The sequence below is a fragment of the Micropterus dolomieu genome, linkage group LG07 (assembly GCF_021292245.1).
Source record: "Micropterus dolomieu isolate WLL.071019.BEF.003 ecotype Adirondacks linkage group LG07, ASM2129224v1, whole genome shotgun sequence".
In the NCBI taxonomy this organism is placed as follows: domain Eukaryota; kingdom Metazoa; phylum Chordata; class Actinopteri; order Centrarchiformes; family Centrarchidae; genus Micropterus; species Micropterus dolomieu.
Genome location: NC_060156.1, coordinates 4,037,172 through 4,062,271, shown reverse-complemented (window position 1 = coordinate 4,062,271; position 25,100 = coordinate 4,037,172). Strand labels below are relative to the sequence as shown.

The 25,100-nt window shown below is 43.7% G+C and overlaps 2 protein-coding genes across 4 annotated transcripts in view; one reads left to right on the top strand and one right to left on the bottom strand.

Annotated features, from left to right (window-relative positions):
• dnah7 (dynein, axonemal, heavy chain 7) overlaps nt 1-842 on the top strand; it is a 78,718-nt gene extending 77,876 nt beyond the window's left edge. For both annotated transcript variants that reach the window (XM_046053224.1, XM_046053223.1), the window contains exon 66: nt 603-842. In XM_046053224.1, the coding sequence (XP_045909180.1) occupies nt 603-809 (207 nt within the window). In that variant the 3' untranslated portion in view covers nt 810-842. The remainder of the gene's footprint in view (nt 1-602) is intronic.
• Nucleotides 843-1,396: 554 nt separating this feature from the next.
• The window catches only part of slc39a10 (solute carrier family 39 member 10), a 27,581-nt gene continuing 3,877 nt past the window's right edge, over nt 1,397-25,100 (bottom strand). For both annotated transcript variants that reach the window (XM_046053803.1, XM_046053804.1), the window contains exons 2-11: nt 20,389-20,471; nt 16,636-17,754; nt 15,896-16,073; nt 8,926-9,101; nt 7,650-7,817; nt 7,383-7,491; nt 6,954-7,268; nt 6,586-6,666; nt 4,257-4,447; nt 1,397-4,086 (exon numbers count right to left, since the gene is read on the bottom strand). In XM_046053803.1, coding sequence (XP_045909759.1) covers nt 3,931-4,086; nt 4,257-4,447; nt 6,586-6,666; nt 6,954-7,268; nt 7,383-7,491; nt 7,650-7,817; nt 8,926-9,101; nt 15,896-16,073; nt 16,636-17,733 — 2,472 coding nt within the window. In that variant the 5' untranslated portion in view covers nt 17,734-17,754; nt 20,389-20,471 and the 3' untranslated portion in view covers nt 1,397-3,930. The remainder of the gene's footprint in view (nt 4,087-4,256; nt 4,448-6,585; nt 6,667-6,953; nt 7,269-7,382; nt 7,492-7,649; nt 7,818-8,925; nt 9,102-15,895; nt 16,074-16,635; nt 17,755-20,388; nt 20,472-25,100) is intronic.

The following is a 25,100-nucleotide window of genomic DNA, read 5'->3' as shown; positions in this document are numbered from 1 at the left end:
GGGGGGGGGGTCCACAACAGAGGCTGCTGTGGCTGGCTTTGAAATGCAAATATTCGCAGAGGCGCCCATTATGGAACCAGATGAATACTTTTCTGGCTGCAACTCAACAAACTGTTTTTGTTTTGTTTTTTAAAGATGTTGTGTTTTTTTTTTAGTGGCCCAGTTTATCCCTTTTGCACAACCAAGACTTCTTAACAGCCCAAGGGGACTCTTCTTTGTTCATGCTATTGTTTTATAAGTTTATGTCCCCAAAGTTCTAATTTGTAAGTTAATTTTTAGATAAAAAAAATGGAGATCCAGTTTAGTTTCCACTGTGTTTCATGTTTAGCATTCTGTCCTGACCTTTGAACCTTCGATACAATCTGATCTTTTTTTAACAACCACGGCCATCATCATACATTTGTCACATAATCAGTCCATCATTTGCCAGTTTAATTATTCTACTAGTCAAATGTTGTGAATGGAAAACAACCCCTAAATGATAAAGTAGCTGATGGGGGTAAAGAAGGCAGCCACAGCTAAAATATTAAAATCACATCATCTGACCCCGACGCTCCCCAGCTGCCCCCCTCTAACGCCTCTGCCTCCTCGCTCCCTGTCAGATGTGGCTGAAGCCCGTCAAACGGAAGGACATTCCCGAGAGGATGTGTTACGTGTCGCCTGTCTACAAGACCAGCGAGCGGCGGGGCACCCTGTCCACCACCGGCCACTCCACCAATTATGTCATCGCCATGACGCTCAACTCCAACGTGCCGGCCGAACACTGGATCAGGCGAGGGGTAGCACTGCTCTGCCAGCTCAGCTCCTAGTCTCTGTTCATCTCACACACGTGTAATTAAAAAGAAAAAGAAAACACAGTCTCTTTTTTTTTTTTTTTTAAATACAGTACATAAAAATCTAACTGAATATAACAATGACACGTACGGCAGTATTGTTGTGAAACAATAGCACTGGTGTTGTGATGATTCGGTTGACTGTGGATAAATGAAGTACTACTGTGTGTGCATTGGTGTATAAGACAACGGTATTATTAGCGATAATTGATTTCACCATGTTGCACATTGTTTCAGACAAGCTTGATGGCTAACTGCCGAAATATTTTCAGACCACGCTGATAACTTACCATAATGCACAGAGCTATAACAGCTCTTCCAGCAGCCATGCTACTACAGTAACTCAGCTGCACCTTGTACATTTTTTATTCATATGCATCGTTCACTGAGCCTTCATTTAAGAGTCAGCTTTGCTAAACCTGCTGCTGTCGGAACGCAAACTGAAGCAGGACACGGATGAAGAATGTTACTGATGGATGGTGTTATGCTGTTGTGGTTTAACAGCTGTACACCAGTTGCATCTGTAACATTTATAGCAGAACCAACACAGATCAGAGTCCAGGATCTTTTCAGACTTTATTTTTCTTTCGTAATGGGGAGAATGTACAGACAGGCAAACAGCAAAGAAGTCACATTTTGCATTTTATATCCAGATTGCTAAACAAATCTACATACAACAAAGCAAAAATGAGAACAATCATGGGCCTTCATTTTACAGACTATTCTTTGCCCGATAAACAGTGAAGAAACTTTGGGGCGTAGTTTCTTTAAGTGTCACTAACTCTTATCGAACACTTGACAGTACAGATTTGATTGAAATTATACCGATAATACAGGAACTCAGGAGAAATACTGTTTCAAAAAAAAAAAATACTCATAATCTTTTAAAAATTCAAAAAAACACAATCAAAATGAATATTGTAGAAAACAACTGAATAAATGTCAAACTTATATTTTATCGAAAATGATGAACTTTACTTGGTGTAAGAGCAAACTGAAGATACATTCAGGTCCTGTGTGCACTAACATTAAATATGAAGATGAAAATAATAAAATGCCTGTAAAAGTAAAGAACTGATGCATAAGGTGCGTACTCACACACACGTGAATCATTTTTCAAAAAGGCTCATAACACCGGTCACACCCCAAAGAACATCTCACGATCTTCACACGGACTTAATTTAAAAAGTAACAAAGGTTGTCGATACTTTAACTTTGCAGTACAAAGAATGAAAATAAATTTACACTCGACACAACGTCTGTACCGTTTCACTCATGCTTCATGCATGATTCTGTCAGACCAATCACATGACTTCGTGACTGACGATGATTTACAACCAGTTAAGACATAGACGATGGATGTCACACAGTGACAGGATAAGTGAAGCCACACACAACATCTGTGTGCTCCAGCAGCTGAAGCTAGGCTACCTAGCTTAGCGTGTGAGCCGCAGTACAGCCAAAGGAATGTCAGGGCTAAAAGGGAAGAGGGGGGGGGCGGGTCAGTGTCAAGCACCAGCCACTGAAAATCCACAGTTTTGGCACAGGGGTCAGAGTCAGCAGAGTAATGATGATGTACATCCTCAGAAAGCTACCTGAGGAATGCTTGTAAAAAGATCAAAATTATAATCTTTACCACATGGTTTGATAACGCGGGTTAAACATCCAATAGAAGTGCTGTGATACAGGAGTACTGTCTTTTGCTCGGTCTGTCTCAGATTGTGAGGAGGCTCGTTGATTCCTTGACAAAAGTATTCACCAAATAAATTTTTAGCAGGAACAAACGTTTTAGCTGCTGCACTACTGACACTATAAAGACCTCCTGTAATTACAGTATAGGAAACAAAACTGCATTAGTGTGACAAATCAACCTCCTGCTGTAATTAAATGTCCACTGCAGGGCGGTCCGATTGGACAACGCAGCTTTTAGCACCTTAAATACATCTAGTAAACTACAACACTTTGATGAAGACGAGAATAACTAGGTTTTGGGAATTCACATTTTCAAGCTGCTGATTCTTATAACGAAAGACATAATTTAAAAGACCTAACAAGGATATGCCTCCTTTTGCCTACAGATTGTCAAACCCTTAAAAAGAACTGGTCAGACATTTGTGTCATCTAGTTTCTAAACAAAAACAGTCATAAGGCTTTCTAGTTTGTAAAGGCTTTGGCAGCTGTGTTAGCAATCACTATGAGCTACAAAGGTTTAATAATCCCATAGATCAAATCAGACAATAAAATATAACTAATAATGAATGGAGAAAGTTGTTGCAAAAAAACCCCAAAAAAAACAAGTCAGGGGAACGCTTTACTATTTTGACACTGCAGCTTCTAGCCGTCAACACACTTTGCAGGTGAAGCAACACGAGCTAAAAGGCTTATTCCAGACGTAGCAGCTAGCTAAAGTGAGTTTTCCGTCTCTGTAAGGACACGGTGACGGTGTGTGGAGCGGCGGCGGTTCTGCTGCTCCAGTGGCCAGGGCTTGGCACAGAGAGACGCGAGATGTTTCATACACAGCGTGACGACATCTAAAGCCGATGATGGATGGCGGGCGGAACACACACCACAGATGTACGAGGCATGGATGACGGGACACAGTTAAGAGTGGATAAGAGACAAGGAGGTTGAGGGGGGTTGGAAGGATACGGCGACAACACATTAACAGGTGACGGTGCATAGACGGCGAGCTGCTGGGCCGTGACAGCTGCCTCTGCAGGAACACAGGCGTCCTGCACCACCTTTACAACCAACAGCTCTTCTTTTGATGAGAGTTTCAGACCAGTTCAGAGCAGAGGAGGTGTTTTCCTGCTGGAGTGCATCCTCGCTCTTCTTTCATTCTTCATTCATTTCATTCTCTTTTCTTTCTTTCTTTTTATTTTTTTTTGCTTCTCAGGGAGCAGACAGATTGGAGCTGACAGAGGAGAGGTGATGGAGGAGCAGAGTGTTTATAAGCTACTGCTGAATGTTTGGAATGGAGGCACGGGTCATGAATGAGACTCACGTTGCATGCAAGACTGGGCCGTCGCAAACAATGCATGTTAAGGCCAAGAAGAACAATATTGTCCACCCCCCTCTCCGCAACCATCCCCAGCCTCTAGTCGAAGCCAAAATCAAAAACGATTTGGTCTTCAAAGATGGCGATGAGCAGCATGATGCTGAACCCGGTCAGCAGGCCCAGGTTCTGCAGCATAAAGTGTCCCAGCTGGCAGCGCTTGTGGTCCTCACTGTCCCCGTGAAGCATTTCTGGCAGCTATGAAAAGAGACAAAGTAACCAGTTGGGTTGAATTAGCAATGCAGACCAGGAGGCAGAGAGAAGAGGACTGACTGTCCGTGTGGGAGGGGAGACGGTGAAAGTTAAGCTGGTGGTGTTGGGGGGACAATTACCACTCTGGGGCTGTCGAGTGCGGCGTGCCAACTTACCATATCCACCAGAGCCACATAAAGGAACATGCCGGCAGTGATGGCGAAGATCCAGCTGGTGACATTGTGTGTGTACTGGCCCACAGCTGTGCCAATCACCATGCCAACGTAGGCCATGAGGGCGGACAGCAGATTGTAGACAATGGCCTGCTTCACTGACATCCCCGCTTTCAGCAGCACCGCAAAGTCACCTGTCAGCCAGGAGAGACACACGCTCATTTAAACACCGTTAAAGCAATTCCAATGCATCCGTCTCTTATTCTGACACACAAACCCCCCCCCAACATGCAACACTCCTCATTCTCTCTCACTCTCCGACGGGTCACCAATGATTCTCCTCTTTCACAAGTTGTTTATGGAAAGTTAAAAGTGTGTAATGCCGCAGCAGTGACAGCAGTGTGTCCAATTTCTGTTTACAGTTTGCAAAGAGACAAGCACTCTGCCGCATATAAACCCCTCCATGAGTAGCTTGGCACATGTCGCGCTGTGTTCTTTACTTTTCCTGTCTATTCTGTGACGGGGGTGGACTCCTTCAAAGCAAAAGCCCTCCGTGCGTCTGCCACTGTTACGTGTCTTCGGGTAGGTGAAAAACAGACCTGGAGCTGCTCTTTCTAAGAAATATGTCTTTAACTCCCTCCTGATAAACTTATGATTACATATGCATGCCGTAGCCTCTCTACCCTCTTCAATCATTGCCGGGGCAAATGCGGGAAGAGGCCCAAGTCTCAGCGGAAACGCCCTGGATTTGGAGAGAGAGATGAATACTGAGAAGGGGGTGGCCTACATTTCCTGCACCGCGTAACAAGCGGCCTCTTTTCCTTGCTAATTACCACAATGAATATATTACCACTCTGCTCTCATCCATCAATCAAACCCGGAGGAAAGAGGGGAGAAGTTAAAGAGAGGCAGCCCGCACACACCTCCTTTCAATGGCCCTTTTTTCCCCTCTTCAACTTACTCTGGTGTTTCCGGCCTCCCCGGTTCCAATCCGTCAGACTCTCAGACACGCCTGCCGCCGCCTCATCTACCGCAATTAACACACCCATCACTGCCAATTAGCTTCACTCTGGGTGGTTAAAGAACCCTCATAATCATCATCTTTGCCATCCAGCTGCCAGTCGGGGGGACGGCTTTTGTGTTCAAGAGGAGCCGAGAGGTGCACTTGTCAAACTGCGGGGTTTGTCTGACGAGCGGCCCTACAGGGGCGAAGGCACGGCAGCAAGTGCTCCTGAAGAACGGGCGCTGAATCAACAGGAAATTTGCACGGGGAGAGACTGATCTCGCAAGTCTCCACATGCCGCTTGAGACGGGACTTGTGCTGCAGTTAACCATCTGGAAGCTCGAACGCAACCGAGTAAAAATAGCAATAAAAGGACAAAAATGTTGGACCAGATTCAAAGCTCGTAGCCGTCTTCTTCTATACCATCCTGAAGTCTCCCAGATACGGCAAATATGTGCAGATTTTTCAACATTCATAACAGCAAAATGCTCAACATCACAGACTTTAGAGCAATTTTTCCCCTAAACCCAACAATAAGAGTAGGACAGGATGCTGCTAGTCAACACAAGGGGGAGCAGGCAGACAAACGCAGGCTATTATTCACCGGTTCACACTCCGTAATTGACACTACTCTATTCATCAAGCACACAAACGAGGCATGGAAAGTGCACCTCGACGAGACACATCATTAGTACTGATCTGCTGTGGATGGCCCTTTGTCTGTCTTTTTCACCCCACTCTCGCCACCTCTTCCTCTTACTATAAACAAACAGGCAGAGGAGGGCACTGCGGAGTGAAAAAAAAGAAAAAGAAAAAAGAAAGCACTGCTCGAAACAAAAACGCACACTTTTGCTGAATCAAATTGAATCAAAAGGGTCCTCGGAGAGAACAGATTTGAATGCAAATGAATGCAGCAGCAGATGTGCGTCTGTGAGTCTGACTGTATTGAACAATGTGTGCCAGGCACGGTACATCATCTCCACTGACAGACACACTGACAAGCAATTTCGCTGCTGTCAGACAAAAGCCGTTAATCTGGTGAAAAGTACATTTTTCTTAAGAGTGATGATTATTGACACCGCTGGGTTTCAAGGGCCAGAAAGGTCGCGAGACTCTCTCAGATTCACGTTTCAGCTCAGGTAGCCAACAGGGCTGTTTTGCATGAGGCGGCGATTTAGACAACGCTTGTCATTATGTGAACTAACTGCAAGGTTTTTCACAAAACAGCGTCGTTGTACTTGTTGAATAAATGAAGTGTGCTGTGTAATGAGCAAATGACTTGTTTAGTTTAGTTTTTTGGACACGGTCTCTTGGGTGCGCGCCACTTACCGAGTTCATGAGGTAATTCATGGCAGAAAACAGCCACTGATGTACTGATGCCTCCCGTCAGGTTCGCACTGAATGCTGCACCTGTAGAGGTAACAGGTTGAGGAAATGTCAGGGAAAGAAGAAAATATGAGACATAATGTGTGTATCAGTGAGCTTCAGGGCGGCTGTTTCCCCCCTGCTAAGCTAAGCTAACTGACGGCTGTTGGAGGCTTCGTATTTAGCGCTTTAGCTCCTTACTTTTATAAAGAGAAAGTATTTTATGGTAACAATAAACTAATCAAAACCTCTGTGGCGTTTCATGAGGCCTCCTGAGTTATTCACCTAAAGTGGACACGGTGCAGATAAAACACAAAATCAGAACCTCGTACCTATCGCCAGGCCGTCACTGAAGTTATGCATGCCGTCGCCCATGATGACCATCCAGGCGATGCTGGCTATCCCAGCGTCCTTCATCTCCTGGTCTGAGTGGCAGTTCCCACCGTGAGAGTGCCCGTGTCCGTGCGAGTGTCCGTGGCCGCGCTGCTTGGCCTTGCGTCCATTCTCCTTGGTGGGTGACTGGCGGTCTTGTTGGGGGTGCGCGGGCGCAAGTGGCGTCATGTTGGTGGGAGAGTCGGGCGTCTGGATCTCGGTGAGCTGCGTGTCGTTGTGCCCGTTGTCGCAGGAGACGGCGGTGCTGTCGGGGTCTGGAGAAGAGAGGAGATGTTAACGGTGACAGCCGCGGAGACAGCGCCCCCTGCAGCCAGGCGGCGGTGAACACAGTGCAGGGTCAGCCGACTGCATGACTGAACACCTCGTACCTTCACCGAGGGACTTCAGGTGCAGCCACTCTGCATCTGAGCGGCGGTTTAACTTGTGATCTGACAACTTCCTGCCGATCTTGCCCTCCTCACTCGCCTTCTTCATGTCCTGTGAGCGGAGACACAATTTTAAGCTCCATCCACAGACATTCATAACATGTCTGTATCAACAAGAAGCAAGAATATAGCAGACAAAAGCAACGGTTTGTGAGAATTAGTGTCTGATGACAGTCCTTCAACAGCCTAGTCCGCGTCTGTTCATCTTACCCTGTGGTCTTTGTAGTGCTTAAACATGCCGATACAGTGTTCGATGATGAAGAGGAGGTAGATGCCAGCCAGCGCTGTGAGGCCCTTCCACACTCCATCGAAGGCTGTTGCCAGATCGGTTTCTTCTTCGCCCTTGGCATGCTCGCCGTGGTCGTGCTGCCCTTGAGACTGGAGACAGGAAGAGGAACAGAAGACGAATGAGAGGAGTGAGGCGCTGGGATTGCACATTTATCAGTACAGAGATTTTATTTTCTAGAGACGCGCAGATCAAATCCCTGATGCCTCTTACTGTTGAGTGTGGGTGAAGAAGAGGACGGAGGGGACATTTACTGACAACTGGTCAGAGGAAGAGCGGCTTATATATAAATATCCAGAGCTAAGTCAGAGGTTACTACTGCTCATCAGATGTATAACACTGCTGTAGAAAATGTTTAATTAATGTTGTGGCTCCAGAGGTCTCTGAGGTTGGTTAGGCGTGACCAGCAGGAACAGCAGCTACACACTTTCCATATTTTGCAAATGTATGATAAGAAGTTTATTGGCTGATTCAGTGCTCCAGAAGTCATTTTGGGTAGACATGATTGTAGTCCGATGGGTGAACAAGACGAGAGCATACATTTCATAATATCAAATGTTTTTAATCCACCGTACACCAGAGATGGGGACTCAAGTCGCACACACAGTGACTTCAGACTCGACTTGAGACTCGAGGTGCGGCACTTGTGAACAATGTTTATTTTTAGGAAATGTCTGACGAGCTTGCTGTAATAACAGCACGATAGGTTAGCAACCTGAGGTTAGTGAACGTGTTGTACGGGAGGTTAACTCCGACTGTCGTTCGTTATGAAAACAAATTCGGTTTATTTACTTGCCAAACTTGTGGTGGTCGATTAACGAAATTATTTACGTCCCGCTGGCTGCCATCACGTTAATTATTACCATTGGCTAGAAAGAGGTTACAGGTTTATGTTGATCATTTAACGTTACAGTTTTATTTAAGGTTACACTGGGTTTGAGAGTCTGCGGGACGTGTTGACTTGCAGTAGGCTAGTTAATAAGCTGTCATTAATTGCATTGCACATCACATGGTTGTGAAAAACAGGTTACAGTTACAGTTATAGAGCTAAGCAGTTTTATAAGCAGCCTGGATTGAACGCAGCTGGTGATTCGAACACTCATTGTAATCACGAGTGAGGCTTGACTTGGACTCTACCTCAAAGACTTGAGCATCTCTGCCGTACACTGATTGTGCTCTGGCTGTCTGCGTTGTACTCACATGGGGCATCAGATGGAGGAGAGCGTCGCCACTGAGCGTGCCCACTGCCAGCGCCACCAAGAAGGTGAGCAGGAACTTGAAGCAGGCTTGGTTGAGGATGGGTACGAGCACCACGCCCAGCAGAGACAGCAGGCTGATGATGGTGATGGACACAAAGCCCCACAGCCACACCCACACTGGAGATAGAGACAAAGACAGGGAGGAAGATGAGTATTATTTACTGAAGAGCGAGGTCAGGAGCCCAGGGCTCGTGAGGCACAGCGTTTTGAAGATGTAGAAGGACTCTTCAACTGTGAAAGTCCATTAAAAAGATGTCAGGACGACACAGGACCTGTATTCAAATGCTGTCACGATTTCAGCCAGCTGGAGTAACGACTACACAAACAGCCACAGCTCCCCCCTTCGCATGCGAAGGAAACCTGTCCTCCGGAGGTTTTCAATCCATGTGTCCTTGTGATGACACGAGACGTCTGAAGTAAGAAATGTGAAGAGGCATTTTGGCAGAATTCTGCTCTCCTCGTTTTTTTCCCCCATTCACGACACGTGAAGCAGAAGAGAAGAAGTCAGAAAGTTACACTATCATTTAAACTGTCAGTCCACCTGTCAGCCCAGGACGCCGTTCAAACCAGCTTGAGAAAAACCTTCTGATTCTTTCGTCACAGAGGACAAAATGTTTAATGTCGTATGAAATTCAATGTCACGCCAAAGCAGCTGGTGCGTTTGCTAAAGCGATGCAGGGTCCTTCGCTGCTGACATTCAGCTAAAGGACTTCTACTGACTGAAACACCTCACTGACTGCAGCGAGGTGTTTCAGGAGTGTGTCACAACAAACTAATGCTCCGTTTATGTGATACAGAAATAAACCTTCTTTACAGATTTCGGTTATGTAGGTTATTTATGTTTTAAAAAACCATGAAACGTATTGTCAGGATCAAAGAGTTTGAACCAAAAGAACAACGAGCACCAAACAAACAAAAAGAGCCGAAGCTGCCACCGAGCCAGAGGGAAAAAATGACTAATAACTGTAAAATCACACCGGCAGACGCACTTCCTCTCCTCATCTAATCGGCCCCAGGTGGTGTCGCTTGTGAAGAGATGATGTGAAACATGTCTAATGCCTGACAGAGTGGTCTTTAGAGAGACTGAATCAAGCTGTTACTGTCCCATTACCCAGCTGCAGGATTAAAAAATATTACAAAAAAAGTCTCTCCCCGGGCAGCCGCCTCTCCGCCCAGAAAACAGGAGGCTGGATGAGCTCCTCCGGGGGCAAATATTTTAACTGAAGAGGAAGGCCCTGATGAGTGCTGATTACACGGCCACTTGTCATTAGCTTTTGTGGATCCCAAAACCCTGACTCTCATTGCCGGTTTACATGTGACCTCTGGGAGGAGATCTGGTTGGTGTGTCCTGTACGGACGCCTCTACATGAGCCTTGTCACCTGTCGGTATGTGTTGCATTTACCTGCTGGTGACGGAGTCTTGCATCTGACACCGTGACGCTTCCTTTGAAGGCCCAAGACAGACTGTGCAGTGACATCAACGTACAGGCCACAGTGAGCGCTGTACTCACTCAGGTCTCGACTTGAACTATTTGAATTTAAACCAGGTACAATATTTTGACAGCTTTCTCAAGCCCCTTTCTTAATGTAACCGCCAGCATGTAAATGCAACACACAAAAGTCTTGGTGTTTATGTAAATAAATAAATAAATATGTAAATAAATGCAAAAACAATTGTTAATATGCACAAAGCAGTTATATGTTGGCTGATATCTGTTTGTATTTTTAAAGCAAATACATTTGCCAGCTTTGACAAATCATAATGCACCTTTGTAAATCTTGTTTACTGCATATATTTTGGATACAACTGCTAAAATGTTTGAATAAGGTATGCATAGAGCATATTTGGTGTTTTTCTGAGTTTGAGACTGATCCTGTATTAATATCTGATAAAGATAACTCCTTAATGTGCACTGGTAACACAGAATAAATGTGAATCCAGGATCTGTGTCCCCACTAGGTTTGATAGCATTAATGTGACCTAAAGTCTCTACATGTGCAGCATTTTAGATTGTCTCTTTTATGTTAAACCTTAAAAGAAATGCTCCCTGCTTCATATGTAGAGCAGTAGACCACGACTAGCATCTGCAGTTAATAAACTGTACGTATTGTGCAGAGAGCCTCATCGTCCAACTGAACAGGCTGAAATAATTTTCTCATCATAGATGAAAATTCATCCTAAGTAACCCTAACATTCTTATTGATACCACTATTTTCAATGTGCTTTACAAAAGTAAGTGACTGCTGAGAGGCTACTGTATATTAGCCAGACAGGTCTTTCACGCTCATCTATTCTAACTCATTACTCTTATACAGCTGTGGTTTTGTGCGTGTGTTGACGTGGTGGTGTGCAGGGGGGATGCGACAAGGGCGCAAGAAGGCGGCGATAAGGGAACCAAAGAGAGGAGAAGGAGACTCACTGGTCTGTGTCTTCTCTCCAATTACGCATCTCCTGTGAGAAAAATGGCCCTGGGTGTCGCTTAGGCTCTCCTAATTGGCACAACGTGAAACGAGAGAGGAGTGGGGACCAGGAAGAAACCAACTGCAAGTTTTCTGAGCTCCCCCATGGCTGCCAGCAGGAGGTAAATGAGAGGTAGCTTCGTGGCGTGTGATGCCTACGGTTGAGTCTTGGTGCACCACTGCAGACAAATCTAGTGCCTTTAGTTTTCCACTAATGAGGAGCCATTCCTGGCCTTTTGACCCGTTCGTGCTGTCTTCCTCGTCGTCATTACCCTTTTTACGGCTGTTTTCAGTGGTGACACACTGCTGCCGGAGGCACGTGTGATACAGGTGCCTCCAGAGGACAGTGTGTGGTTAATAATTACAGATTTAAGAGGGCGAACCGTTAGGGAATTCCTCCAATCTCACGGTTAAACTTAAGTGCCAGCAGCTTTGACAGTGATTTGTTTTCACAAATAGGCCACTTTCTAACACTAATTAAAATACATCCAGGCTGTGCAGAACATCTTATGACCCCACACGCGGTGTTGTCCTTTGTTGTTTACAGTGAAAGCTTCCAAACTTCTTTCCTAATTTGCAACTACTTGAAAACTAAAGATTACGCTGCAGCCATGATACCGAACGTGAGAACAAATAAATGCAGCAGGTGTAAATGCAGCGTGGTCAGATTGATTATCACACAATGCATTTTCATTCCAGGTGGATATGTGTTATTTATTCCTAGAGATTTACACGCTCGACCCACTGATACACACACACACAGTATGATAATACATCAATCTTAAGAAAAAGCAGCCTTTTCTATGCTTTGCTATTTTTGCGTGCAGGAACTGTGATAAATGGTCCTGGTTTGCTTTGTAGCAAACTTTTATGTCTTTATGAGCGTTATTTCATGACATGTAACTCATTAACTCTAAAACACAGATTTTATGATTTGCATTCTCATAAACCTAGAAACACTGTGCAGCAGAGCGGGGCTTAACATTGACCTTCATTCTTTAGAGCTGATCTTTCTGGCTTCTCTTTTTGAACATAATTAATTCAGGGATTTGGAACTCATAGCGAGGCGAGAGAGATCACCGCAGGCAAGACGCCTTTTTCAGACGTGAGCGAGATGAGGCCACAATTTCTAAATTGTCAGCACATGCTAGGACCACTCGTTTGCTGCCATGGCAACTAAAATCATAAATGACAAGCGGCACACATTGCCATAGACACAAATCACGCAGTTAGGCAAGCGAATGATCCTGAGTGTCAATCACATGATGTGCTCTAATAAGAAGAGATGGATGTGATGTGGCCGTCTAATCATTCAAACATTAACTTTCTCCCAGTGAATAGCCAAAAGAAAAAATTCTCTCTTCCTGGATGGCCCAAGACACAAATGGCAGGCCAACCAATCATTATATAGTCAGCTCGCTAAGTACAGTCACTGCCATCAGCTCGTGCTGATGGCCATTAGTTATGCATATGCTCACTGGGCGTATCACTGGGAGTTGTGATTGACTGAATAATTCATCAATTAAGGATTATGCTAAATACTTCCTGCACCCATAAACACATCTAAAAAATAACCAATATATTTTCCCACACGTTATATGGCTGACACAGCTCGCACAACCCCTTTTCCAAACATTTAGAGGCTAAAGAAGTTTAAAGGATTAAGAGGTCATTCACAGTCCTGCTGGTTTTTATTCATGCCATCCACACCTCCCGCTGCAGGTGGATGCATTTAGCTATAGTTTACCTGTAAACCAGTAAATCATGTGTTTACAGACTGCTTACAGTTAGCAGCTTCCAGTGTGCAACCATGAATACGAAGCATGGTTTGCTGAAAAGGAAACGTGCGGTCTGAGTATTTTTAAAGATTAAACAAAGGTGATTGTACTGAGTAACTCTGTGGCAGTGTGGTAACACACTTGGTTGTGCTATCAAGATCAAAGAGCACGGTTCACACCTCTCTTATAATGAAACTGTGCCACAGTTCTGTGCGACTCGAGAGCGTACTCTCAAGCCAAAAACCATCCGAGCCTGCTGTCTTACACTCAAAGCCATTAGGCATTATGCTTTCTTCATCTATAAATAAAAGTTAATTAAGCGCCGGGGTTGTAGAAATACAAGAAGCTTAAGATTAGTCAGCACCAGCCTATTCATTGGCTCTCAAATTACTCGACTGACTTTCAATATCCTGTTTGTTTTTTAAACTAAAGCCAGTGTTGAAATTACACTCTGGTGACTGTTCACTGCTGCTATGGATAGCAGAAGATGAGAAACAAAAACTGCCATGTCAATATACTGAAATTAAGTAAATATGGAGGATTATGGATTGTTAAAATTCATGGTTCACTTCAGTATATATATATATATATATACTGTAAAGCACGGCTTGATTAGTTCAGATAATCATTCTATCATACAGATCTGACACTCCTCCTCAAGAGAGGAGCGCCAAGTTACACATGCTGATAGCATCACATTCAAAATGCTGTGGTTTATGGTGATGTGCCTGTGGTTTACATATTACAAAGATTGTGGTTTCCTCCGGCCGATGGAACCGGATAAAGACAGTAACTTGCTTTACTTTAAGACACCAAATTCTTATCACTATAAATGTTACTCAGAGCTAGCTGTTCTGTAAATGAACCCATTATTTCACTGAAATATAATTCCATTCAAAGTCTCAATAGTATCTCACCTTTTCTTGTTGTTTTTTTCTCGGTAAAGTCTCTGTCTGAGGGACGCTCACGTGACGCCATCACTGTTTTATTGGGTTCTAAATATGAACCAATTATCTGCTGAACAAACACGCTGACGAGTTAAAACGTACTGTTGCTGATCCATTGTGCAAATAAAGTCCATTGTGACACTGGTGATATCTAAGCACTACATTTTTGTTGCTTTGATCTGGAGTGAGCTGTTGATCTTTAAAATCCATATGAAGTGTAAAGAATCTCCAGTAAAGCAGGATGTTGATCGGCAGTGACAAGAGCTTTCAAATCTAAACGTATGGCAGCACAGAACAAATATCACAGGGAAAAGGTGCTTCCACGGGCGAGTGAAGACAGAGCGTGAGTGATGTTTTTGCATGTTGGTGATGCAACTTCTAGCTACGAATCACCTCTTTTGGCTGTGTATTAGTTTTAAGCGGAACAACAGTTAGGGTGCAGGCTCTTGGCAGCCTTTGGGCATCACCGCCCAAAGAGGAATTAAACTGACCAGTGCTCTCTCTACTTATATCATTTTCCCTTAACATACTGAATAAATAACATTTTAGTAACTCTCCCCTCTATAATTTCCTGCTGAAATTTCAAACTTCCGACCTCCAAACGTACCAGGTGATCAACACCGAATGGAAACAAAAAACTAGGGCTGACCCGAATGTCATTTTTTGAGCTTTAATAACGCTTCAATAGTAATTAACAGCGAATAATCGAAGCTTAGCACCCTCCAACTGGGTTGGTGGCTGCTACGCACAGCAGGGGGAACAGTTGCTGAGATTTCAGAGTGAGAGTCTGATCCAAGCAGGTCCAGAGCAGAAAACGCTCTTCTTATACAATCGGCCTAATATAAATATTTAAATGTGTTCATTATGCTGTTGTTTGTTTGTTTCCAGCCTACAGTTTACTGATTAATTTTAAAATGTAGGAAATTTGACTGTTTTGATCTGTAATGAAATTAAGCAAGAGTAAAATGAATAGACGCCATGACTTCAAACACTACTGCTGTCATCACTCAGGTTAAAGTGCTCCCACACAGCTGAGGACTTCATTTTGTTTTCCTTTTGATGTAAACTGAAACTTTATGTTCACTGCAGTCAGCGGAGGTCAGGCGCACGGAAAATAAAAACCTCAATAAGCGAATCCCAAAATTGCAAATCAAATGTGTACCCAACAATCTAATGTTTGAATATTCGGGCCCAGCCCTACAAAAGGCCATGGCTGACCGTGACAAACTGATGTTTCTTGTGTACAAACAACTGAACTGTCAGCAGTGCCCTCGTCTTTCTCACACAGCGGTAAACATTCTGCATGCGCTGGCTGTCTGCTCCAAACGCCTCAATTTGTTTTTAGTAATTATAATTTAGACAGAATAGAATAGGGGCAGTAGTCTGACAACACAAATATGTTTTCCAACTTATCCAGTCCTGAAAATGATTAAAATCAAATCCCTTACTTTTCCATGCTGTGTAGGAACCCTGCTAACATGCATAACGAGGATGAGCACCGTCTTTCCCTGCCCTTCATATTCTCACTATAAAGCATGTCTTGCAGAAAAACAGAGAAATAAGAATATCCAAAACAACAAACAGAGACTGCTGGTCACAGCCTTGTTTGGGTCTGGAGTAAAACCCTGAGTGGGGTCTGGGAGTCTCGCTGAAAAGTTTGTTTCATTCAACATTACACGTCTTTTCAGACAAAACTGACTGGATCAATAAGAAACTTGGCTCTTACCGGAGCTGACGGGCTCCAGGGCTTCCTGCTTCACATCCATCTGGTGGTAATGGCGGATGCAGACGCGACTATCTATCTGGTAGAGCAGGGCAGGACACAGGTAGGTGAACTGGCTGGGGGAGATGAGCGATTCGGGACTCAGGCCGTAGTAGGTGAGCAGCTGAGTCAGGTTCAAACACTGGAAGGAGATGGTTCAGTGTGAGGGGAAGAAACCACTATGCTCCATGCAAAATGTATCCAATAAATATCAAATACTGACGCCTGTATACGTGAAAGGTGGCTGTAAAAGCAAAGAACTACTGTGTGGAACGTACTGACATACGGACAGCGGAGTGGTTGCTAGCCCTACACAGGGGTGAATGAATGATACTCAAACACTCTACAGGTAATGTCGAGGATGTTTTGACCCTTACAGTGTTGATTGATAAATCAACCAAGCTGCTCCATAAAGCAGAGCCAAACACTTCCAACAAAATCTCTTTAAGTGTTGTGTCATAGGGGATCAGAAATAACTATACAAGCAGTAGTAGCAGCAACAAGAGAGACTCTACGTTTCTATTATTATATATTCTACAGTTTGTATTACTGATCAGGTCATCAGCAGGACACTAACAAATATTTTTCCAGGTCTTTTCTTTCGTATCAAATTACTGAGACATTTCTAAGAATGCGTCCATATTTGAATCACGAGTTCTTGAAGTGGAGATTCTCGCACGTCAACTAGTTCAAACTAGTCCTACCTCCTCATGCTGATGAAACAGTCCACCTGGATGGGCAGACAAGACAGGGACTGGCAAAGTGGGGGAGGCGGACCCTCTTCGTGCTTCTCTCTTATCTTTATGAGAGTGACCGTGATCGCGGTCAAGGTCGTGACTGTGTTCGTGTTGATGGTCATGGTCATCAGACTCGGGTGTGACAGGAGAGGGCGTTTTGCCTCGCCCTCTCTGTCCTCTGGCCCTGGCTGGCTTTCTCGGCTTCTTAGGCCGGCTTTCTGTAGTGGCAGGAGAGGACTGCAGCTCCTGAGGGGCCCCGGGCGGCTGTTGTAGGTTGACGGGAGGAATGTCTGTGCCTGTCTGCGCTTCGTGGACATGATCGCGGTCATGTTGGTGATCACTGTGAGGTTGAGAAGACAGGTCCTTGTGGTTGGAGTGCACCTGCTCATGTTTGTGCTCTGTGTCATGTGTGTGATCGTGGTCGTGGGGATGATCATGATCATGCGCGCCCTGCACATGTCCGTCAGAATGGTCATGATCATGTTTATGGTCATCACCAGCAGCTGGACTGGCAGCAGTGGTGTCCTGGCTGCACCGTGTGGGAACCTGTTCTGTGTGTGGATGGTGGGAGCCGGGCTTGTGGCGTGGATGCCCATGCCCATGTCCGTGACCCTGGCTATGGCCTTCGTTGGTGGATGAATGTGTGTGAAGCCCCTCCTGCACATCCAGCAGGTCGAGGTGAGCTACGTGGTCGTGGCCCAGATCCTCGTGATCCACATCAACCACCTTCACTTCGCCCAGACCCAGGCTAAACAGCAGACTTTGAAAGCCCTGGAAATCTAGACGGTCTTTCTGGCCGTAGCGCCTGAACAGCTGCTGGATGTAGAAGCGCTGCTCCTCCTCTAGAGAGTGACCCTGAGTGCTCCTGGCCCCCGGGGTCAGAGTGGCTCCTCTAACGTACGGAGCCTCAGAAATCTGCAGGTCGCTGTGGACGTGGTTGTGGTCGGCGTGGTGATGCCCATCGTGCTGATGGCTGTGCCCTTCTCCGTGGCAGTGGTTGCACTGATGGAAGAGGAAGGTGAGCACACACAGGAAACAGAACTTGGTGTGCACGTGGACTCGCATTGTCCCCTGACTTCTGGTCCCCTGCCAAAACAGGAAAGTAGAAGTTTCAGAATTTGAATCACTAAAAGACTATTCTCAGAACTAATTTAGAAATTAAAGCAGGACGGCGGGGGGGGGGTCCAGGATTAAAAAAACAAAAAAAACATTGTAGAACCTCTGGTATTAATTAATCAATCCTGATTGAATCAATCAATTTTGGCCTTACAAAGCCAGATCAGAGCTTCTCTAGCAATTACGCACCAACATCTCTAAGCTAACAAGGGCTGCAAATCATGCATGAATACAACATTCAAACCACCTAAGCTGCCACCTTTAACTTAGCAGATTTCATAGCTGAATCCGGGAACCTTCTGGAGCACAATAAACTCTCTACTGTGAATTGTGTAACAAATAGCTTGTCCCCCCCCCCCCCCCCCCCCCCCCCCCCCCCCCCCCCCCCACACACACACACACACACACACACACACATACACACATACACACACACACACACACACACACACACACACACACACACTCTAAAAAGGCCTGAAGCAGCAATATCATTCCAGTCAAATGATCCTCACAAGGTCTCTTGTGAAGCCTGTGGGTGGTTGATGCGTGAGGGTTGGGGGTGGAGAGGTCAGATGAGGAATACTGCTGGATAATAGTAAAATGGCACATTGGCGCGCACACACTAGAGACCAGACACAGGCACAAAAAAAAAAAAACAAACACACACAGACGCACACAGGCCTTTGGCAGCCAGCTTGTTAGCAAAGTTGATACTGGATTTACAGCATGCACATCACGAGGGAATAGATGTGTGTTGCACAGACTACACATAATGGGCTAAATGTTAAAAACAAAGAAGGTGAAAGATCCTCCTCACGGTTAGCTTACAACAGATTGCCCACTGTAGTCTCGTGGGAGCATCAACAACAATTGTTTTCTTTCTGGATGTACCCACAGTAAGCAAGAAATTGCAAAACAAAAACTCAGAGGAGGAGATGCAACGAATAAGTCAGAGATCACTTAAATAACATTACACAAGAGCCTCATTTTAAAACAGCAGACACTGTTACTGATACTCAGATTTTTGGTAAAGCGTAACAAAAAGAAAAATCTACCACTATAAAATCATCTATTCAACAAAATATCTGAATCCTGAAAAGCATATTATCATATATTATATGATATAAGCATATTTTATGAGTAGGTTTGTTTTTAAAACTCCGATACCAGCTGTGGCTTAGTGGCCTATTAGCACTGCTGACGTTACCGTGTCTGTATACACCACAATACTGCTTTAGGCTATTATCTAATTAGAATTTGAACTACAAGCTATGTTTTAATATACAGTATTGTACTTGTATTACTGTATTTGAATTATACACAGTAGAGTAATTTAATTTGTAACTTCATTTGAAAAGTGTTTGAAACAGCAGCACCGCTTTTTGAAACAGTCAATAACAGCTAAGCTTTCCGTTTCATGACTTTAAAGTCATGTAACAAATATATAAATATCAACAGGATAGCAATCTGCATGAGAAATGAAGTAAAATAAAAACACTTTTATAATCATCCACTTATAGTTATCAATTAGACCTGGAGAGACATGATCACTATAAGAGGTTTATAGTGTATTTGCATCTCTCCCACAAAAACATTTTAATACAATTCAGAAAGATTCAGCTTGGCTAAAACAAAGACCTTGTTTACTCTTCAAAGCCTTGATCATCGTGCAGACGACATTAACAGCTAATCAGCTTTCTGACTTTAAGCTCGTCATGGACTTCATTCTCCTCATGTAACAAGATCAAGAAGTCGTGTAAAAGTAGCGTTTATTATCAGTATTTTAAAGTACGTAAGTTCTTAACGTAATGTCATATAGAGGGTAATTATTTTGTCAAAATGTAGACAAGGAGTCTTGGTGTGACTGAAATTTCTGCACAAACTACAGTTAAAAAACAGCCAAAACAGACCCAACTTTTACACTTTTATAACGAGTCATCCAGGTGACCGTGTTGCACAATTCAACACCTTCAAAGGGGCCTTAAGTCAAACATTTCAAAACCAAATAAAATCGGTTACTTAACACTGACTTGATTCTCATTCTTAATAACCCGAAGCGAGGCTACTTACCACAGCGTGCCCTTAAGTGAGTGTGAAATCAAGCTTGCCGAGGAAGTGAATGATGGCGTTGTGACTGAAGGCTGCAGACGTGAAGTGTGATTACAAGCCTACTTCATGGCTGTCGACAAGACAGTGTTTATAAACACGAGAGAGTGGTGACCTATGAACCTCACATCAGATAGGTTGAGGCGAAACCAGGACGTATTGGTAAGAGCACACCCTCTAAGCAGCAACAGAGCCTGCTGTGTTTGCCTGATTAGAGTCTTTGTTATGCTTGGCCTTTGAGGAAAACAAGATCTCTATTTAGTACGAGAGTTTAATTGTGTGTTACACAAACCACAATCTACAAAGTAATAAAAAATATCTAGTTAGTTGTACTGCAATATGCGCTGCAGGCACAATTGTTTGTTTCTCTTAAAGGGATATTAATGCAGGAAACAGCACATTATCTACAAGTTGTTGGTGTGTTTATTTCAGCACTGCAAGACAAGTAAATAATCCCACCGTTGTACTGTGAAACACAATAACTCTATAACTCACCGTAATGCGTTTCCTCCTGCTTGGCCCCCAGTCCTGAAGCTACAATATGAGGGGGGGGTTCCAACTCTTCTGAAATATGCACTCTGGAAAAATATTAAAGAGGACAGACAAGTTAAATGCAGACTCATCTGTAGAAAAAAGTCCACTCACATGACAAAACATGATCTCAAGCTGTGCCCTTGTTGTTGAGCTTTGTAACCACGGTAAATAAGTGAAATGTGTCTTCAAAATGAGATCACGGCAGCTATGATATGTATGAGTGCAGGCTGCAAGTGAGACAATGCTGTTGTGGGAAGACTGGTGACCAGTCTATAAAAATGTCTGCCAATTTAGGAAGGTGATTCAGTCCTTTCTTGCCATTACTGCACCCTCCCTGCCCCATCCTGTTCACCTCCATCTGCACATTGTCCAGGAAGGCTCACCATATAGGGGAGAGCGGGGTGAGTTGAGACAGTTTTTAATTTATGTGTCTTTAAAGTGAGGACATGACAGTAAGGTCTCCAACTAAAATATCTATTTTAGGATGTGGTGCATCCCTGGGAATAATCAATTTAGATCTAAAATAAACGGTTTTCAAAATACGGCTTTCATAAAAAACTCTTGGCTCAACTTACGCCAAATGAGGGGTGAGTTGAGCCACATGGGGGTCGGTGACATCAGTGGCATTTTATCATGCAAACTCAAACACCAGTTCCCAACATTTAATTGCATTTAGATAGTGAAACATTGCAGCTATGTCTCCTAGTTGTTTCATATCAATGTATCGTTTTAAAGCCATCCTGTGTATCACCACGTCCTGTGCCTCCTGATGTATGGACTTCCCCTTTTGTACCTCTGTCCAAATCCACAAGAGGAGCTGAAGCCTGTCTGTCTTACATTTATAGAAGCATGCATAAAAATGCAATGTAAAATTACAGTAAAATATCTGGCTCAACTTCCCCCAGGTCTTTTGGCTCAAATTACCCCATAATTGTGTCATCCAGCAGTTAAAAGGTAACGTCATGCTAACGTTATAGCCTCGTATTGTAACTTCCTAAAGCACGAACACTTGCGTAAGATTTTTTCAAACCTATCTGTAATTGTTCAGACACCAGAATCAGGCCCCTCTGAACATTAAAAAAAAAAATCTATTTGAATTGCAAAAAAATGTTTTTTGATATCAAACGTGCTTATCACTTATTCCACGGGCCTCTCTTCACCACAGGGTGAGTAAAATGGTTAACTCAAAATGTGTATTCAAATAACCAATATTGTCTATGGTTGCCAAGAAACAAGGGGTGGCTCAACTTCCCCACAGCTTCAAATCACCCCGCTCTCCCCTAAAGGGTGCGAATAGTCACTTTTACGTAATAACACTCCCGTTTTGTGTTACGCCCCACCAAACAACGTTGCACACGCACTAAAGCCGTGATACAAAGATCTTGAAAGGGTCCATGGAAGTTGACTGGGAGCAGCGTGACGTATTAAACAATCAGTGGTATCTGGACATAAAAATAGATGGTTCATGTACAGATGATATGTCTAAATATTCCTACTGTCTGTTTTCCAATTCAAGCTTTTTTGTTTACATCTTTTATTAGGTCAGGCTGGAAGCCTTGCTGCTGCTGCTGCTGCTGCTGCTATTGCAAAACCAGCACTAAGCCTGAAAGTTATATGTAGATGCCTGGTCCTATTTTAAAGCAGTATCTGTCACTTCAGAGGTCACTGGAGTGCACTTTCATAGCAGACATTTTGACATGTCACTGTAGGAAAAGCACAGGTGTTAATTACAAAAGTAATGACGACTGAATTCCATTCAGCTGCTTCAGTTTCAGCGTGCCTGTATGTTGCATGCTGGCTAACTGTCACGTTGTCCAGGCTTACAGAATACGACTGATCCTTCGTTATTGTTATTAGTAACGCTGCGCACGTCTAGGACAAGTCAGAAATGTCAGCGGCCTACTGGACAACGTTTTCAAAGATATTTAATATGTCAGGAAGAAAGGACACGTGCAGAAAGTGCAAACCTGTCAAGTGTGTGAACAACCAGGTGCATCCGATAGCCAGGCAACAGAGCAAACGGCTTCTCAGAACAGGAACCGATGCAGTTGATCTGAGCTACAGCTGTTAAAATACAAACCCAGCTGTTCAATAACTTAAACACAAGGCTTTACATAACATTAAGCTGTTGCTGCCCGACATTGTGAAGTGTTTGTACTGTGATGCAAACGTACAATGGGTCCAACCGAGGTGGTCGTCAGCACCTCCGCTATAAACAGCTTCTGGTAAACTCTGAAAAGCATTCATCGTATCATACCAACAGTCCGTTGTTGGAGAATTTTGCATTAAATCAGCACAACTTCTCTCATATATTTCCACTGGATGTAACGGTGTGACCTCTTTACAACACAGCAGCTTAGTTTGTAGAGTTTTCAATCATGGCAAGCATAACGTCAATAATACATCGGAATATACATGTGATAATCAGTATTCCTAAAATTTGGGACAAAATTAAAAAGTGTAAGGGGTTAATAAATACTCTTTCTTTCTTGTTATTTAGAAATAACATGTTTAATCAAGACTACTGTACTGTAACAACAACAACCCAAGTTGAACAGCAGTGAAAGTGAAACTGTACTATCATTAACTTAACTACATTTTTTCAGTACATTACTGCATCCCTCAAAAATATTATCCCATGTCTTTTCCAGGTTGTTGTTGAGAACAGGAATCCTGTTTTTTTTTCTCAAGGGAAAAAAAAAAAATAACTGACTTTGGCCCTTAAGCTGATTCATATGATTCTCACACGACCGACTGTACACATCGTTCTCGAGATCACGCCGAAGAATGCAGGGAAACAGCGAGAGAAATCTATGAACCCTAAAAATCTCCTCTGGTTGTTTTTTGTTGTTGTTACAAAACAAGTAGAAGATAAATAGGTACAGTGTTTTGGTTTTGCCAAATATCCTGATATGACATTTATATTTCTCACAAAATACAACTCCAATGCAACATCTCTGCATTAAGAAAAACGTAACACATGTTACAGCTTTTAATGCTATCTGTCCTACATTATTTGGTATTATGTCCAGTACTGTTTTGGGTCTCAGTGTCTGTTGCAGCAGGAAGGTTTCCAACAAATCAAGGCAAAGCAATTCTTTCACATTGCCTCGTGCTTCCTGCCCCCGAAGTCCAAAGAAATGGGAGTGTTCACTCAAATAGTGAAGGAGGTATGTTCAAATAAAAATAGGCAATAACATTGCTCTCATAAAGGTTTCCCAAGGCTGTGATTGTTACATCTGAAACCATTAAGTTTCCACTTCTTAATGCATACTGCAAACTAGGGCTGAACGATTAGGAAAAAAATATCTAATTGCGATTATTTTGACTGATATATGAATTGCGATATTAGCGGGAATGATCGTTTTCAATGATCTCATTTTCATTGAAAAACATATTTAAATGATTATGGTGTGATTTCTGCAAGGATCTCTACCAAACAAAGATGTCTGTAGAATATGACGTGATGGCCAGGACATTTTTATTTAAATAATATTTCGCCACACATGTTGCCATAAACAAATATACCACCTCCTGCGATTTGAAAATTGCATTAGGTGATGTTGCGATTTTGATAAAATTTCGATTAATTGTTCAGCCAAACTAAGTGGGGAGTGTCAGACCATACAAATATTATACAAACATGTCAGAGTGGAAGCTTTCTTTGTTAAGGCCTGAGGCGTGCAGCAGAGGGTAAGATGTCAGCTGCCACATGGACCCAACTCACAGCAGATGGTCTGTGGGAATCCAAAGAGGACCACGATCAGGACACCTTAGAGGCACATCTCTGCTGGCAATCACTGACGACAGCAAGAGAAATAACAGATTGTCAACCGCTTACCCATCAGTGTTTCCCGAGCCATTTGATGGTGATGTGCACAGTGAGACGTTACCAACACCGGCAGACAGAATGTGAAATCATTACAGCTTGGCTCAACTGTCCACAAGGAGCACAAGCCAGTTACACCTCATGTTTACAGCCATAATGGTTAGTCATGGACAACCACCCACTACTGCTGCAAAACACTTGATCAAGGTAGTTATTTTGACAGGTCAAACTAACAATCCACTGATCAAGAGTAGCTATTCTGTGCAATTTGTCATAAGCTGTGCGGTAGGTCCGCTGCAAATCTCCTGACTCAAGCACCTGGCATATTCACAGTGTTGTAGAAAGCCTTTATCTTGTAGCAACAAACCTGATAATAGCACACCCTATCACAGACGCAAGTCACACAAGTTCAAATTCCAGCTACTCCAAACAGCCTCAAAGGTCCGTGTGATCGTCTTAATTAAGTCGGCTCTGTGAGTAAGAACTTCGTCTGTGCGGGCTACAATGACACATGCGGGTTCAAATACAACCGGCGTAAACAGGTCACAATATCTTACCGAGTCAAACAGCCCCATCCGCGACAACAAATACCACATCAAGTTCAAGTTTTGCAGGTTGAAGCCACTGAGTCAGAGAGAAGACGCTGTGCATGGTGATGAATTCCTCGGGTGGAAATCAGGGAGCTGCTGCAGTGCAACACAGCAAAGACCACTGTGGCAAGACGCAGGTGCGTGGATGATGCTCCGTGGCCTGGAAACACGTTCATCACAGTGTAAAAAGAATCTAAGGCCGCAAGACTAAACTAGACACAGACAAGTAAACACGAGAATCCGCTGGGGGGGGG